The 18,084-nt window shown below is 47.4% G+C and overlaps 2 protein-coding genes across 2 annotated transcripts in view; one reads left to right on the forward strand and one right to left on the reverse strand.

Annotated features, from left to right (window-relative positions):
* The window catches only part of LOC142824070 (uncharacterized), a 408,405-nt gene that overhangs the window by 256,296 nt on the left and 134,025 nt on the right, over window positions 1-18,084 (forward strand). The window lies entirely within an intron of this gene.
* Window positions 1-18,084, reverse strand: part of LOC142824071 (uncharacterized) — a 142,231-nt gene that overhangs the window by 4,346 nt on the left and 119,801 nt on the right. Inside the window, 8 exon segments of the mRNA XM_075915811.1 lie at window positions 1-568; window positions 571-987; window positions 1,274-1,387; window positions 4,079-4,279; window positions 13,430-13,489; window positions 14,067-14,182; window positions 14,883-14,905; window positions 15,224-15,454. Coding sequence (XP_075771926.1) covers window positions 1-568; window positions 571-987; window positions 1,274-1,387; window positions 4,079-4,279; window positions 13,430-13,489; window positions 14,067-14,182; window positions 14,883-14,905; window positions 15,224-15,454 — 1,730 coding nt within the window.

Raw genomic sequence — 18,084 nt, forward strand, 5'->3', positions numbered from 1 at the left:
CCCGTGTGGGTCCTCCTATGGATAACAAACTCTGAACTTGTACTATAGCTTTTCTGGCAGTCAGAGCAATGGAAAGGTTTCTCTCCTGTGTGGGTCCTCCTATGTCTAACAAGGTGCGACCTCTGATTGAAGCTTTTCCCACAGTCAGAGCAGCTGAATGATTTCTCTCCTGTGTGGGTTCTTCTATGTCTAACAAGGTATGAGCTGCGACTGAAGCTTTTCCCACAGTCAGAGCAATGGAAAGGTTTGTCTCCTGTGTGGGTCCTCCTATGGTTAACAAGGTATGAGCTGCGACTGAAGCTTTTCCCACAGTCAGAGCAATGGAAAGGTCTGTCTCCTGAGTGGGTCCTCCTATGGTTAATAAGGTGTGAAATCTGACGGAAGCTTTTCCCGCAGTCAGAGCAGTTGAAGGGTTTCTCCCCTGTATGGGCTCTCCTATGTGTAACAAGGTGTGAGCTGCTCAGAAAGCTTTTCCCACAGTCAGAGCAATTGAAAGGTTTGTCTTCTGTGTGGGTCCTCCTATGTCTTACAAGGTGATCGCTTCTACTGAAGCTTTTCCCACAGAGTAGTTATGGGGTGTCTCTCTTGTATGTATTTTCTGATGTTTCGTAAAGTGAGAGTGCTGACTGAGGCTTTTCCCAGAGTGAGAGCACTTCAAGGGCTTCTCTCTCATACGGGCTCTTTGATGTTCAATAAGAGTTTCACAATCACTACAAATGCAGGGTGACTGTTGATGGGAGATTTTCTGTTGAACAGTTTCCGTGTTACTTTTCTCCCCTCTGCTTCTGTGACTGTATTTACCCTGTCCCTCTCCTGGATGGTTTCCATGCTGCCTTTCTGGGCTATGCTGACTCTCGCAAGTCTCTCCCTGCTCATGTATGTGGGAAACATGCCCTTCAGGTCTTCCCAGTAACATCTCACATGGAGACACTTGCTCCGATCCGTCCTGCTGAACAAGATCATGGTTCTCAGTCAGCATCCCATCACCTGTTGTGATAGATAAATAATCCAGATTGGAGTAATTGTCTATGATGAGCTGAAAGAAAACTCTGAAAGAGGAAAGGAAAAGGGGACACGCTAAAATAATGACTGAATTATCATGAGCTTAGCCCCCTTCACAACTCTTCCACAGAGGAGAGATCCCAGCCTCTCCCCACCCACCACACTCTGGCTCAAGTTGAAGACAGACTGAAAAGTGAGATAGACTACATGAAAACACACAAGATACACCTGCTATAAGCTGGTTTCTGAGGCAATTTAACTGATTGCTCACCTGTGTAGGTGCCACTGATGATCTCCCCTTCCTTACAGCTCTGGTGATCTGGGACCTGCAACTCCTCCTCTCCCTCCACCCAGGAGATCACATGAGCTTCAGAGAGTGGAAATCCTGTTTGGAGAGCAATTAATCAAGTGCTAATCTTGTTCATTAAGGTCTCTGCCATTACTGCTTCCAGAGTCAGGATCGGAGTCACCCATCCAGAGAGGCTCCTTTCCCCACCTTGCAGAGAATGGGATCTGGCTGATACAAGAGCCCAGGACACACACACCTGCAGTAAAGGTGCACCCCCCCCACCTTGAGAATGGCCCAGCTCTTTCCCCGGGGGAGCTGAGCACTCTGCTGCACTCTCTAGGGTACAACTCAGTCCCCCTCAAAGCCCATTCCATCCCCCCCATCCCCAGTATCTCTAGGCAGGACAGGAACACACTGCTCAGAAGGGGAGCTCTAGGGAGGGCTGGCAGGTCTGACACCAAGGCCCCCAGACAGGGCTCAGACTGTAGTGACCACATGCCAGGTCACTAGGACTTGGAGAGGAAGGACTAGCTCTTGCTTCCCAAGGCTCTGTCCACAAAGCTCCTGGCTGGTGGACTGGGCTCCCCCTGCTCTTTGGCTCAGATGTTCTACTTGGGCCAGAAGGAGGCAGAGGAGGTTGTCGAAGCAGCTAAGTGAATCCTTGGCAGGCTGCTTCAGGCCCTGCCTATGCTCCTAACCCCGACTACCTGTGTCTGGGTGGGCCCTGCTAGCTGCCCACAACAGCTGCCATTCCCACGGCTGCCCAGTGTGGCGCTAGGCTTCTCCAGCGACCAGCCAGGGTGAAGCTGGGTCGTGCTGCTTCTCTGATGCTTGGGGCTGTTACTCATCTCCTCGTCTGTAGCCTTGGTTCTACTTTGCCAGCAGAAGACTTTGTGTGGTTTCCCAGTCTGCCTCTTCCGGCGAGCCTGGCCTTTGATTTGGGAGGCACAGAATCTACCACATTTGCACCTTGTAAGCGCCTTCCCCTGAGCTTTGCCTCCACCCCTTCTTGGACCTGCATTTAGTGTTTGGAAGAGCCACCTGTGATGTGACCATGGAGATCATTGTGCTACCACTGTTACACAATCGCAAGAAAGCTTGTGCAAAGCATGCTGTGTGCCGAGTCAATGGGAAAATTCTGATCTGATGACTATGATTATCTTGTTTATGTCCATTATTTTGTAACTAAAACAAGCCAGGCTTTGGCAGAATGGTGGAGCACTGGGTACCAACTAACCAAGAAATCCCATTCCTGAGCAGGAGGAGGGCAATCAACTCAACGCTCTCTGCAGTAACTGCAAACACACAGTCCTAACAAATAGCTCACTGACCCTTGTGCACATGAACAGGATGAGGGGATAATGGATATGGATGTTTTTTTCAAACAAACAGGCAGAAGGCCAAAGGGGGTAGCAACACATGGAACGCAACATGCATTTTGTTTGTGTCAATGTGAGAGGAGGGGCAAAACCACAGGAGGGGCATGTTGATACTGGCTGAGGGGCAGTGTTCTACCTGCTGACTGAGCTGGTACCATTATTGGGTTGGGACAAGTCTCACTATACCTGTGCCTGAGGAGAGGGGACACTAGCACCCTGCTCCTTTCACAATAAACCTGGCCGAGTGCCTTAGCCTCCGAATGGAGCTTAGGTCTTTCTTAGCGGCAACCCTGTGGTGTGCTGCATGGATAAGCTGCACGCTCTGCCAGTGCCGCTGGCATCAAGGCTCCAGAAAGAGCCGCCCTGAATAAGCCACATCAACGCTCTGTGGCGCTAGCAGCAATTCTAATGGCACTGCAGTTGCTGAGGGAAGCAAAATTATCAATCACAGCAGCACCTGGGAACTCTGATGTAAATCAGGACCCCATTGTGTTATCGCAGTGCTCATATGGAGCTAAGCATCACCCCTCTTTAGTGTAGGTATCCTTCCCAGCCCTGAGAAACAGGGACACACTATAAAAGCTAGTAAAGAGAGAAATGACCACACAGAGAGTCTAAGAGACTTGATCAAGGTCACACAGGAAGATTGTGATGAACAGAGAACTGAACACAGGTCTCCTGAAGATAAAGCCAGACATTCACACAGGAAGAAAAAGTCCCTATCCAAAGATATTTCACTCTAAAAACACAACACAGATGCCGTGATTTATCTCTACTGCACACAGAGGCAAGTGAGCCCCAGAGAGAATAAAGCTGAAGTTTTGAAAGGAAACCCAGCCTGTGCCTGAAATGCAAGGAGAGCTCTGCTCACGTTTCTCTACTACAGAGCAACCTCGGACAAAATACTCACAGAGCGTGAACTGCCTCATCCACCCTCCCTCAGCCCCAGTATCCAGCCCCTCCCACTGGCAAGAACAGGATGTCACAGATTAGCTAGAAGCAGGGAAGGACTCTGGGAACCACACCCTCCTTCCAGTGGCTGAGCACACTGCCACATGGGGACCCTGCAGCCACTAACAGCAGCCAGACCCAGACCTCTAGTACCTGCTGTACCTGCCTGAGCCCTTCCATTCACACCTCTGGTCAAGGCACAAGATGGGCAAGATGGGGGGGCAGAAGTGCAGTGAGACCTTAGGTGTGGGAAGAGGCACACCATTGTTACATCCCTGAACCTGCTTTCCCTGGGAGTGGGCACAGAGGGGACAGTCTTTCACACAACAGCCAGGATTATTATGGCAGATACTCCTGACATTGGGGGCAGAGGCAATGAATAACCCTGAACCAAACCCAACCCAGATGCTCCAGAGCCCACCCAGCTGCTGTTACCCAAGGAGGCAGGAATCCTTACTCAGCCAGCTCACAGCCTCATAATTTTCCTGCATCACATCCCAGTAGAGGGCTCTCTGGCCCGGGTCCAGGAGAGCCCATTCCTCCTCAGAGAAATACACAGCCACCTCCTCGAAGCTCACAGGCTCCGCCACGGCCATTTCCTGTCCCAGGCTCTGCAGGCCAGGGGCTGAGCTGGAGTCAGACATGGGTGTTCTGCAGCCTGGCAGGGGGAGAAAAGGAATTGGAGACATTTCAGAAGAGGCTTTAATCCTTTCCAAGCCCCCATTCTTCCCAGACTCTGTCCGTGGTGACACACATGCTAGACTGCCATTGTGGGCAAAAGTTTTAGTCTAGATATTCCATAAACAGCTGTAGCCAGACAGAACCCCCCCCCCCCTTGTAACATCCATTTTTGCTTGCCTGGAGCATACAGGGCACACAGAGCAGAAGGCCCAGGCTGTGTGACCGTGAATGGCTGTAAACAGAGATACGCCAATTGCTGACCAAGAGGCTGCCAAGGAATGCCCTTGACTCAAACCCATATTGATACGAACACACATCCATCCGCAGGGGGAGGAATCTCTCGCCCAGTAAAAAAATGTCTAGTACTCACAATTTAGTTATCTCTCTTGCAAGTGTAAATTAACTTGAAACTTGCTTGTAAGAACTGGCGCCACAAACCGGACCAGTACAATTTGGCATCTTAAGATAAGAAAGAGGATACGGGCCCCCAGAAGTATATAGACGGGTCCAGCAGCACATTTTCTCTGAGTGTCAATCTACCATCTATCTGCTGGTCGGGTTTGGTGTTTGATCTCCCGAGGTTCCAAGGGGACGCCCACCTCGTATTCGTCTTTCCTAGGAATTGAGAGACCGGCCCTGGCCTGACACGCTGGAGTCGAGAGGCACAGAAAGGGGTAAAAATTGTACCTAGATGTGGTCCTTTGTTTAAGTATATATATACATAGACTTAGAGCTCTTTAAAGATTAAGCTGTCACTTGGTACCATTATTTCTATTTTCTATCTTTATTTTCTTTGTAACCATTTTTAAAATCTGTATTTGTTAGCATTTAAGAAATAGAGCAATAGCCATTGTAACCATATGCTTTTATAAGTCTTTTAATAAACCTGTAACTGTTTAAGCTTTAACCTGACTCCTTCAGTTGCTGTAACAGAACCAAGCACAATTTAAAAGAACTTCAGCCGGTCATAAAGGGACAGACATAGGGAGAGCTTGGGCGTTTGGATCTGTGTCACTCCCAGGTGACAAGATCCGTTGGGGCACCTTTCCAGCCTTTCCCAGGCTGCCCACTGCAAAGGAACTTTGTGTTCTAGCAGTTAAAATCTAAGGTGTAATAAGCTCTTCCTATATAATAAGGCGTCTGTTGGCCTGCTGGCCACCCTCTGCGATGGGACCCCGGTCCTAGCAGTAAAGACACGGACGTTAAACCTTTTCTCGGAAGCATACACACACACACTGCCCTGACCGTCGGCTGACAGAATTGGCGTAGTCGGCAGGATTGTGCTATTAGTTCAAATACAGCAGCATGAAGCCAGTCACGATTGACATGGATTTTAGCTGTATAGAAAAGGAGTTTGCCCGAGAGGGATGGGGCAACCCTAAGTGGGATAAAGAGATGTTATGGAAAAGCGCTTGCATCTGGCTGTTAAAGGGTGTGTGGCAAGCAGCCTGCTCTAGCTACTGGAACTTAGAAACAGAGCTGATAAAGGTGCAGAGAGAGAGATACGAACTCTTAGAGCAATGCCAGAACCTGGATACCCAGATGCGAACCCTAAATAAAGACATAGAGCACCTTCAGGAACAGCTCCTCCTGAGGCTAGAGAGGGGAAGGAGAAAGTAATTAATGGAGAAAAATGAGCTTTTAGAGCTTTCTGGCTTTAGAACGTTGCTGGCTCAAACCCCCGCTCTCCCGCCTTCCACTGTAACCAAGATAAAACAGTACAGCATTCCAGCCGAAGCTATGGCTCCGGTCTGTGAACTAATTAAAGATCTGAAAAAACGGGGAATCTTAATTTGTACCTACTCCCCGTATAATTTGCTAAAGAAGCATGCTCACTGGGAATGAGCCCCCCCTCTCATGAAGAAGCTCTGAGAGACAGCTGATAACGAGATACGCATTTATCAGTCTATAGGTTCAATTTACCCTAATAGGTCCCATTTCATTTGTACCTTACTGTGGGAAACACAGGGATGTCCTATGCCTTATGGCAAGAAGGAGAAACTGTACCCCGCCGCCCCATACAGTTTGGCTCGAAGTTATGGCAGAGGTCACAGTTAAATTACACGCTTTATGAAAAGTGCTTCTGGCAGCCTACACAGCACTAAGAGAAACAGAGGAGCTAACCCAAGCTCAAGCCATAACACTTCACACTCCTCTCCCAATCATTAAGCCCATATTGGAAGGAAAGGAGTTGCCACCGGGAATAGCCCAAAGGAAAATTAAGGATTCTACTGAAACTTAATTAGTTAACTGCATAAAAGAATGAGCTCTATAATATTGTAACTTTATTTTGTGAGTTTCAAATGAACTAGTTTTATTTTGTTTTGGACAATGTCCTCTTGCTTAAAATTGCAAACAGACAATGCACAAATTAGTTAGTGCTTGTGTTAGGCATTCAACTTTTAAAGTTAAATTTGCTCTCTAAGAAATCCAAGTTATTGTTTTAAGAAATTCAAACTCTGAAACTTCACTGTGTCTATGTTCAAAGCTGAGTTGATAACACTTTTAGCTTGCTCTCAGATCCAAGGCTGTAAGTGGGTGCAGACTGCCTTTCTGCTCTGAAGAAGAGTGAAACCAACTGTCCTTCATAACAGAGACCGGAACATTGTACATATGATTCTTTTCAAGAAAATAAAAGCTTTTTGCTTGCAGGAACAGTAACTAGCCAACCAACACCTTGTGCTAAAGAAAAGCATTATAGCTTTACACATTAAGCCTGATCTGTAGTACAAGAAGGAAACTGAGGCATGCCACTGTTGAGGAAGGCTAGCAACTCAGAGGTAATTCGAGGGAGTGGAAAGTCATGAGTACCGATAAAGCGCCCTTGGTCTCGGAAAGTTGTAGCTCACTCGCCCATAGAAGTGTTAAGGAACTAGCTGTAACAAGTTCCCCTAACAGATCTTAGGCAGTATTTTAAGTTATAATAGGCCACCCCGATGCGGGTAGAGATGTTTTCTTGTCTTTCAGATCATCAGAAAGCGCTGGTGCCAGCTGAAGAAAAACAACAAACAACAACAACAAAACACCATGGTTCTGTGTCATGACACAATAAGTTTGTGTTCTGTCCAAGTTTGTCTTGTGTGTCTTAATTGTAATAAGAATTGCAAATATTGTTGTGTGTAAGATATTGTTTTAATGAAAAGATACTTTGAGTAAAGCAGAAGCATGAATTTAAACCAACAAAATTAATAATTAAGCCCAATCAATTGGCAACTCTAAACTTAGTCAATTGGCAACTTTAAAATTCTGTGAAAAGATAATAGTTTAGTAATTGTTTAAGCTAAGAGAATGTTAACAATGTCTCCACAGGTGAATAAAGAAGAAACTAGAAAGAAGCAAAGAGTGCATCACGTGAACAGAAAGACTGGGAGTAAGGTAACAGCCCTCTCCCCCACCAAATTAGTTTTGCTTTAATGGCTACACAAATGAAATATTTAGCTTCTGTAAATTTGTACACCAACCATAAAGTGGTTTGGCAAGATATAATAAGAAATCTATACGAAACAACACAGGCAAGTGGGACATCAGCATATTTAAGTAAAGATGCCCACAACAATGAGGAAACTAGTAACCTCACCATTGCAATAACAGCTACTTGCCCAGCTACTCACTGGTGCCTGATGCCTTAAAAGGCCTCAAGAATTATAGAATTGCATAAGTTAACAGTTAAATATCTGTGAACCATGCTTAGTCCTATAAGAGAAACAGTGACTCTAGTCAACGTAACCTCCTTCAAGTTACATACACGCTAATAGTAATGAGAATACACGGCCTTGGGCCTCCCCTCATTCACACACAATCATTTTGTTTATTGTAACAACATGAACACTATGAGGACAAAGAATACACAGTCCTCTAAGTTAAAGTTTGTATAGAATTTTGTAGGAAAGAAGCTAAACACTGACATCAGGCAACTGAAGTTAGACCTACTGACTCCCACTAGGGCTTACCACTTAAAGCCCAAACAAAGGTAACCCCTAAGGCATGGCTGTCATTTGTTAAACAATGGCCATTGCTAACTTGCCGTATTATTAACCAGGACCTTGAAGACAAAATAAAGCCTCCCAATTGTGAATTATGCCCTGAACAGACCCCTATACTAGAAACCAGGACAATTGTCACTGGTCCTTACCTTGGTGATGTTCCACACTGGTATAGACCAGCTGTGTGCTAGACTGGCTAATCAAATTGGCAAGTGCCTAATTAGGCAACAACAGGGCTTAGCAGATACCATCGCAGATTTGTTTAAGCCTGAAAACTCTGTCAGCAACACTTATGTCATAGGCCAGAAATTGTATAGAATCCAGGCTGGTAAATGCAGTAATATCCAGTGCCTGTAAAGGCCTAGACACCAGCCAAGCTAACCGACTGATCCTGAATAGTTTGAAGGATTTGTCCAGCTCTGTATCCACTTCACTAGACCTAACCAGATATTTAGACCAGAGACTAATTAGATTGTTAATTAATAGAACTAAATTAAATTAGGAAGCCAGTATTAAAGAATAGGATAGCTTTGACCACCCAGCCCTTATGGTGGTGAGTCCCCATCTCCCCCGTGCCTACCCATGGGAGTGGGGAAGTAAAGAATCCATGAAGACCCAAAAGCCCACAGATGGCAAATAAGAAAACAGATTAAATACTGTGATGCAAAGATTAAATAATCGGCAGACCCCTACGGGCAGTCCGATCAGTAAAGAATTTTTCCCTACAGGGAGAACCTCTCCTGGCCACACTGTGCCACTCAAAGATTCTAAATATGCACCTGAAGACACTGTGGTAATCAAACACCCCAGTTTAAAAATGCAAACCCGTGTACTGCACTCCTACAAGGGAAAAGGAGTCTAGACCACTGCAGACGCTGGGCTAACACCAATAACCATTACTGAGGCTTGGATTGTATCCAAGACCGGCGAACTTTTTGTTTTATTACAGGAAACTGAAGCAATGGCCCTGAACAGTGCTCCAGTGGGATGTATCCCTCCCAGAGCTGGTGTGGATCCGAGAAACCATCATGAACTTTTTGTATATATACTGCTTGCTGTTGCAGCGCTTGCAATCGCTGTTGTTATAGACTGAACTATAGAAAAAGAAACCTAAACTGAAGCAAGACATAGTACTTCAACTCGCCATAGTCTTCTTCCTCATCCCAACTGCTACTGCTGTACCAGAACACCTTACTTAACTCCTCTACAAGACTGAGAATCGAGTTTGTCCCTCTCAGCCCAAAACAACTGATAGAACAAGAGTGACATCTTCCAATGGAGGCCGATATGGTTCGATGACAGCGACCACCGCAATCCTCAAAATAACTTTGGGGGGAGGCAAAGGAAGTGGCAACAGACTGTATAAAGTAAGACATGCTGTAACAAAGAATGTAAACATCTCATGGCTAAATTAGTTAGCCCAACAGCTGAGATTTTCCCTAACTCCTTTTCTACACTCTGTTATAACCACTGCTCTAACCATTATAATTGTTGTAATCATTTTCTGCATAACCCTATGTATTGTGCAATGCCTAGTTAATGCAGCTACCTTTTTTGTGCACATTCGATATACAGCACTAGGAAAGGACCCTAGCCAATTCCTAGATCCTGAACCTTCTATTCCGGCCATCGGGCACTTCTAGATTCCCCCAAGGTGGGCAAGAGGTGCTGGTATCACCGCCATCTTGTATCCTGGGATGTAGTGTGTCGTATCAGGGGGTGGAATGTAGCCAGACAGAACCCCCCCCCCCTTGTAACATCCATTTTTGCTTGCCTGGAGCATACAGGGCACACAGAGCAGAAGGCCCAGGCTGTGTGACCGTGAATGGCTGTAAACAGAGATACGCCAATTGCTGACCAAGAGGCTGCCAAGGAGTGCCCTTGACTCAAACCCATATTGATACGAACACACATCCATCCGCGGGGGGAGGAATCTCTCGCCCAGTAAAAAAATGTCTAGTACTCACAATTTAGTTATCTCTCTTGCAAGTGTAAATTAACTTGAAACTTGCTTGTAAGAACTGGCGCCACAAACCGGACCAGTACAATTTGGCATCTTAAGATAAGAAAGAGGATACGGGCCCCCAGAAGTATATAGACGGGTCCAGCAGCACATTTTCTCTGAGTGTCAATCTACCATCTATCTGCTGGTCGGGTTTGGTGTTTGATCTCCCGAGGTTCCAAGGGGACGCCCACCTCGTATTTGTCTTTCCTAGGAATTGAGAGACCGGCCCTGGCCTGACACGCTGGAGTCGAGAGGCACAGAAAGGGGTAAAAATTGTACCTAGATGTGGTCCTTTGTTTAAGTATATATATACATAGACTTAGAGCTCTTTAAAGATTAAGCTGTCACTTGGTACCATTATTTCTATTTTCTATCTTTATTTTCTTTGTAACCATTTTTAAAATCTGTATTTGTTAGCATTTAAGAAATAGAGCAATAGCCATTGTAACCATATGCTTTTATAAGTCTTTTAATAAACCTGTAACTGTTTAAGCTTTAACCTGACTCCTTCAGTTGCTGTAACAGAACCAAGCACAATTTAAAAGAACTTCAGCCGGTCATAAAAAGACAGACATAAGGAGAGCTTGGGCGTTTGGATCTGTGTCACTCCCAGGTGACACGATCCGTTAGGGCACCTTTCCAGCCTTTCCCAGGCTGCCCGCTGCAAAGGAACTTTGTGTTCTAGCAGTTAAAATCTAAGGTGTAATAAGCTCTTCCTATATAATAAAGCGTCTGTTGGCCTGCTGGCCACCCTCTGCGATGGGACCCCGGTCCTAGCAGTAAAGACACGGACGTTAAACCTTTTCTCGGAAGCATACACACACACACTGCCCTGACCGTCGGCTGACAACAGCGCACAGGAGTTAGATCCCAAATACACATTCATTTCTGTCTGTACCTGGCTTGTATTACATTACTGCGTCTGTAACAACGGGATTTAGTTCTCAGCACCCAGTGTTTCTGATAAGCCTGACCATGGACGTAGGTTAAATGTAGGCTGATGTATTTAAAACCCTTAGTCTTCATTCATTGATTTGCAGCACAAACTTTGCTCTCTCATCTGAAAGACGTTATAAACTCTTTCCACAACAGTCAGTGAAATTAACACCACCATTCAGATGTTTATTATTAAACATGTGCGCTGAGTGTTAGCAGGATGAGATCTTAAAATTAAAGAAGATCTTCTCAGTCATGCAGTCTGACCCCCTCAGTGGCACAAGCCATTGCACTTAGTCCAGTTACCCAGGCACAAAGCTCTGTTTCCCCACAGTAGCTGTGTCTAGACTGGCAAGTTTTTCCGCAAAAGAAGCTGCTTTTGCTGAAAACTTGCCAGCTGTCTACACTGGCTGCTTGAATTTCTGCAAGAACACTGACGATCTCATGTAAGAAATCAATGCTTCTTGTGGAAATACTATGCTGCTCCCGTTCGGGCAAAAGTCCTTTTGTGCAAAAGGGCCAGTGTAGACAGCTCAAATTTGTTTTGCACAAAAAGCCCCGATCGCGAAAATGGCAATCGGGACTTTTTTGCACAAAAGCGCGTCTAGATTGGCAAGGATGCTTTTCCGCCAAAAGTGCTTTTGCGGAAAAGCGGCCGTGCCAATCTAGACGCTCTTTTCCGCAAATGCTTTTAATGGAAAACTTTTCTGTTAAAAGCATTTGCGGAAAATGCCAGTCTAGACGTAGCCAGTGTTTTCTAGAAAGTCCCCCAGTGATTTGAAGACATCAGGAGATGGAGAATCCACCAGTTTTTTGCTCATTTGTTTCAGCAGCTAATCCTCTTCCCTGTCGAACATTTTTGCCTCTTCTCCAGCCTGAAATAGTCTGGCTTCAGCTTTTACTTACTTGGCTCTCACTGAGCCTTATCCAGTCAACGGCATGGGCAATACATTTTGATGGGGGGGCCAAATGGAATGTGGCTGAGAGCTGCACTCTTCCATGACATTAATGCAGGGTCTGGGATGGACATTGGGAGAAGGAAGCAAGCTTGGGATAAGGGTTTGGGATGCAGGACAGATAGAGGGGTCTAGGAGGGAGTTTGGGTGAAGGAGGCAGGCTGTGATCTAGGACACTGGATTCGCCAACTACTCATTAGATATTTAAAGTAACTTTAATTTAGGTAAGTGGCTGAGTGGACTAATAAGGGGTTGTAGGTTTCTGACCACTGAGAGCTCTTGCATATATAGATGAAGGAGTACAACAGAGTTTGGGCATGGTGAGTGTGGGGCAGGAGTGGGGAGCAGAGATTAGGAGGGGAAGGGAGAGGTTGGGGTGGCAGAGGCAAGCTCTGGCCAGGAGATTTATCTGAGTGACTCCTGGCCAGAGGCCAAGCACCTCAGGAAGGCAGGGAGCCTGCCCGACCCTCTCACAGGCTGCAGGGCCATGTGGGTGTGTGAATAATTATGACCCAGAGGGGAGGGAGCGCGGTGCTTTATTTCTGTCCAGAAACCGGCCAATGAGATTGTCCTGGGGGGTGGAAACAGCACCTGAAGCCTTCCCCCCTCCCCTCCAGGCTCACAGTTGCTTTCTGAGGGACTTGTAGATGGGGAGTGGCATCTGTGGGCTGGATCCGATGGCTTGGTGGGGTGGATCCGACCCATGGGCTGTATTTTGCCCAGGCCTGCACTAGACGTAACAGCCCAGTTTCTTGCCTTGAACGAACTGATATAGTGGAAGCCAGGCAGCTCACTGCCTATTTATTGTTTGAAACCAACCCCATATTGAAACTGAGCAGTGAAATCTGAGCTTGAAGGTGCTGTCCACTGTGTGCTTTAACTTCACCCCTTTAGCATCACAAACCCATAGACCAGTGTTTCTCCAAGGCTATGTCTAGACTGGCCCCTATTACGAAATACCCATGCTAATTTCCAACTTGGGGATATTTAAATCCCCCACGGATTTCCCTATTCCAAAGTTGGAAATTAGCATGGCTATTTCATACTAGGGGCCAGTCTAGATGTAGCCCAAGTATTCACAGGTCCCCATGCAGTGCCCCTGGGTCTCCTCACTGATCAGTGCGTGAGAAATAAGGCTGTGTGCACCGTGGTCACTGGGTCTGGTTGGTAACTTCAATGACAATCCCATGAGGATGTTTTCACTGGAATTTTCTCATCATTTAAAGACTCTCCACCTGCAAACTCACCCTGTCTGAAAGCTCCCAGGGATTTTCCTCTTGCTCTCTCCAGTGTAGAGGGCAGCGTGTCTGGTGGGGGAAGGGATAAGGGAGGTGAGACTCCAGGCACTCCTCTTTATAACAATGTCCCCACTCTGAACTCTGCATTTCAATTGTATCAGAGACCAGACAGACACACACTCAGGAACTGAGTATGAAAGAGTCTGAAACTTTCATTTCCTCTCTCACTCGGGCACCTCCCAGCAATGGAGCCAACATCCCAGCAATGGAGCCAACATCCCCGCAATCTGTCCCAGGAGAGACAAGCTGTAAGTGAGATTTACTTTTCCCTCCTCACTCCCTCCCACTTGGTTTCTCATTCACTTACTGCCTCTTATCATAACCTGGAGCTGTGGTGGTGGGACACGTGGCCAACACAGTAACTTTAACCATTTTGATCTCTGAATGGGAGGTCCAGAGTTTGCAAATCCCTGGCTCTATCTCCAAGTAGCTGGGTCTGTTCAATCAGTGTCTCTAAGGACAGCAGCATGATGGGGCCGTCATTCTCCACGTGGGAATTGAGGCAGAGGAATATTGGCTTCAGAGGCCAGATTCAATGGTCTCAGATACTTGAACCACTTTCTCCTCATCCATCTCTTCCAGGTACCTTTGAACTCCCTCAGAGTCTCTGACAGAGCAATCATTTTCTGAGAGAAACTGCTGACTTGTTCTTCCAGTTCAGGGGAAATCTCCTCTGGCAGCTGGAACTGCCCCATCTCACACCTGGACAGAAACAATTCCATGTGATTGTATTTAGTTTACTGCTGATAAGTACTGGCTAGGAAGTCTCAGCTCTAACAGGCCTGGAGTTAGAATTCCTCGAATTTTCCCAGCATGAGAGCATGAACAACACAGTCCATGGCCATGCAACTTTCCCCTGAAAGGCCCCATTGCTGTTCTTCACTTCTGGCCTGAGAAGACTGGCTGGGGGACAAAAGGGGAATTGAGTCTTCATGGCCAACTCACTCCTTGGCCTTCAGGCACTGAGAGACAAGAGGTTCCCAGGTGAAGGACTGAAGGAATCTGTCCAATAGGGACTAGACTAAGACACCAGCTCCACCCTCCCCTGCTCCTCCCACACAGGTCCCCAAACAGCCCTCAGATGGGACAGACTCTTGGTCCTTGCTGCCCTGGGCTGACTGTACCCAGTGCCCAGCAGTGACAGGCCCATGTTCCACCCCACAGTTCTGAGGTAGCCAGTCCACAGGGAGGTAACAGCTCCAGGAAACACTTGAGGTCAGACTGTGCCCTGAATGGGGAATTCCAGAGTCTGCTGTGTGAGGATGAGACCCTCAGAATTAAATAAATGAAAAATATTCATATCTAACATCTGGCTGTAGAGCCCTGGGGAGATGTGGTGCTAACATCAGCTCCAAGCCTTTTCCCTGCTCTCTGCAGTGTGAGTGGAGTGAGAGCCACATACCTAATCAGGGTGCTTCTGACGTCCTAGAAAAAAAAAAAGACACAGAAAAGACTCTCAGCCCCATTGGACACACACAGGGGATCTCAGGGAAGGGATTTTGTAAACATGGGAAGAGAGGCCCGGCCCTGGCCCCGGCCCCAGGAAAATGGATCCCCTGAGAGAATGGGGCTTTACAATCTCTAGTAGCGCTGTGCCTGTAACTTTACAAAGCACAGCAATCCTCATATGGCAGCAATGCACATGGAGTTACACCCAGATCTGACAACTGGACCACAGCACTTGGGATTCAGGAGCCTCCCTTCCCTATGTGGCGAGCTGAGACATTTCTCCCTCAGTCTCACCTTCAGGAGTTCATTTGCTGGTTTCTGACACGTCCCCTCCAGCTCACTGATCCGCTCCCTGAGACAGGAAATCTGCACAGAGAGTTTTCTGACAGTGTCAGTCTGGAGCCTCCCAATCTCCTCGTCCAGCTTCTCCAGCTGGGCTAGCAGAAGTCGCTCTTGTTCCTCCAGGAACTGCCGCAGCTGCTGAAACTCAGCCACAATCATCTGCCTCTCTGCTTGGGTCCATTTCTGTATGAAAACAGGGAAAGGGCTGGTCAAGGGCATGAATGGAGCCCAGGGCCCTTTCATGGAAAGCTGAGTGCGCAGTAGGGAGAATTTCTTAGAAAACCCTAAAATGTGTGACATTTGACTCTACTTTGTGGTTAGTAGGCAGAGGTGGCTCTCCCAGCATCTCCTTTGGCCCCTGTGTCCCCCTGAAAGGGATTTTCCCATGTCTGTCATGGGCAGCTGTGACATACTGTTGGTATCTTGCTGGTTGCTGGGCTTGGGCTGTGGGTGACCCCCACTGGTCATTTTCTGTACCGCGGCCCAGCAGAGTAGCTGATGGTCAGGGAGGCAACCTGTTCGACCAGTTACCTACCCTGGAGAGGAACAAAGGAAGGTGGAATGCCACCACTGCCTGGGGGAAGGGCTGGAAGGGATTTTTTTTAGTGTCGGTCTAGGAAGCAGGGGAGAAGGAGCTAGGGAGGGGGCTGGGATTGTAGGGCCCAGTCATCCCCCATCTCAAGGGGAGGCACTGAGGCCTCCTAGTCCAATTCCTGTAACCAGATTACATTCGTGCTGTGCTGTATTCTGGAGAAGCAATAAACTCCCTCTATTCTACTGGCTGGTGGAGTCTGTTCGTGCCACTACAGGGGTGCAGGAGGCGGGGGACCCCGATGCGCCGCCACAGCAGCATCTTTTGTTATTCATGGGCTCTGGAAATTCAGACCCTGAGCAGCATGAGGCAGGACTCAGCACCACCCTGACAGAGATACCCTGGGAGGAAAAAGAAGGAAACATGTTAATGTACCAAGTGAGCAGAGAGCCCTTCAGGGGGGGACACAGCTCCTTTGGGGAGGATGTCTGGGAAAGCCACAGAGGCTGGTCTCATGCAGGGCCGCATTATGACTTTTGTGGGCCCTAGGCACTTTTGCCTTCATGGGCCCTTTCTTCCATAAAAAAATTAATATTATATATATATATATATATATATATATATTTTTACGTCTGCGTTGGTATAAGGACGAATATAATCCAGGCTCGATTATATTCGTCTTTATACCAATGCAGTCGAAGTAAACTGCCCTGAGGCAAAGTGGGCCTCCTATCCGCCATCATTCAGTTGGCGCCTATGGCCGAAGCCATACTGGCCATACAGTTTACAGTCACTAAGCTTCTCACTATAGTACAAAATAATAGTGCATATATTAAAGCGTTCTCCATTTTGATTACTTAAAAGGTATGTATTATAATTAATTTAATCAGTAAGTTATATCTTTAGGTTAGTGATTACCTTATATAAATAATTTATTAATTTTGCAAATATGGGATTGTTATTCACTAAATGTGTGAATAAATTTGAATGGAATGAAGTGCACATGTATATTTTATTGTGTTTATATTGGGTGCTTAATTATAACATTTGAAAAAAACCGTTACATCTCAAATATACTCACCTTATTTCAGAATTGATAAGTAGTTCCATAAAATTATTATATGTACAGGCAGTCCCTGGGTTACGTACAAGATAGGGACTGTAGGTTTGTTCTTAAGTTGAATCTGTATGTAAGTCGGAACTGGCGTCCAGATTCAGCCGCTGCTGAAACTGACCGCCAGTTCTGACTTGGTTCTTAAGTTGAATCTGTATGTAAGTCAGAACTGGCGGTCAGTTTCAGCAGCGGCTGAATCTGGACTCCAGTTCCGACTTACATACAGATTCAACTTAAGAACCCGAAGTCAGCTGCTGCTGAAACTGATCAGCAGCTGATTCCAGGAAGCCCGGGGCAGAGCAACTGTGCCTTGGGCTTCCTGTAGTCAGCGCTGGTCAGTTTCAGCAACGGCTGACTTGGGGACGTCTGGGTCAGAGCAGCTGGGGTGCTCTGCCCTAGGAGTCCCGATTCAGCCGCTGCTGAAACTGACCAGCAGCGGCTGAATCAGGACGCCTGGGGCAGAGCAGCTGGGGTGCTGCCGGGTTGGTCCAGTAGTGCCCAGAGCGGCGCTGCGGGACTAACTGGCAGCGCCCCAGCTGCCCTGCCCCAGGGTCCACAACAAAAGCCTGGTCTGCTGGGGAGGGCACACTAGCTGCGCCCCGCCCCCAGCAGACCAGGGACACAGGGAGCAAAGCGGCAGCGGGGGGTGCCTCGCCTCTGAGGCTTTGCTCTGGCGCGGGACCGCTTTGCTCCCGGTGCCCCTGGTTTGCTGGAGACGGTCCCCAGCAGACCAGGGGCACCGGGAGCAAACCCGCAGCAGCGGCGGGGTCCCCCGCTTCTGAGGCTTTGCTCTGGCAAAGCCTCGGAAGCGCGGGAACCCGCCGCTGCTGCGGGTTTGCTCGCAGTTCCCCTGGTCTGCTGGAGACGGTCTCCAGCAGACCAGGGGCACCAGGAGCAGCTTTTCTCGCCCCGGAGGTCGAGGTGGCTGACCACTGCCTGTGAGCTCCGGGGCGAGAAAGCCCCGTTCGTAAGTGCGGATCCGACATAAGTCGGATCCGCGTAAGTCGGGGACCGTCTGTATACATGTGCAAGAAAGTATTCGGTAAAAATGCAAATGTGTATTACTGACGGAAATTCCGTTACGGTGTAATATCCGATTGTTGAGTTGAGCTCTAACTTTCTATTTGAATTACTGCAATTAATAATATAATATAAACAATTAAATTT

The sequence above is a fragment of the Pelodiscus sinensis genome, unplaced genomic scaffold (genome assembly GCF_049634645.1).
Source record: "Pelodiscus sinensis isolate JC-2024 unplaced genomic scaffold, ASM4963464v1 ctg37, whole genome shotgun sequence".
NCBI classification, from domain to species: Eukaryota; Metazoa; Chordata; order Testudines; family Trionychidae; genus Pelodiscus; species Pelodiscus sinensis.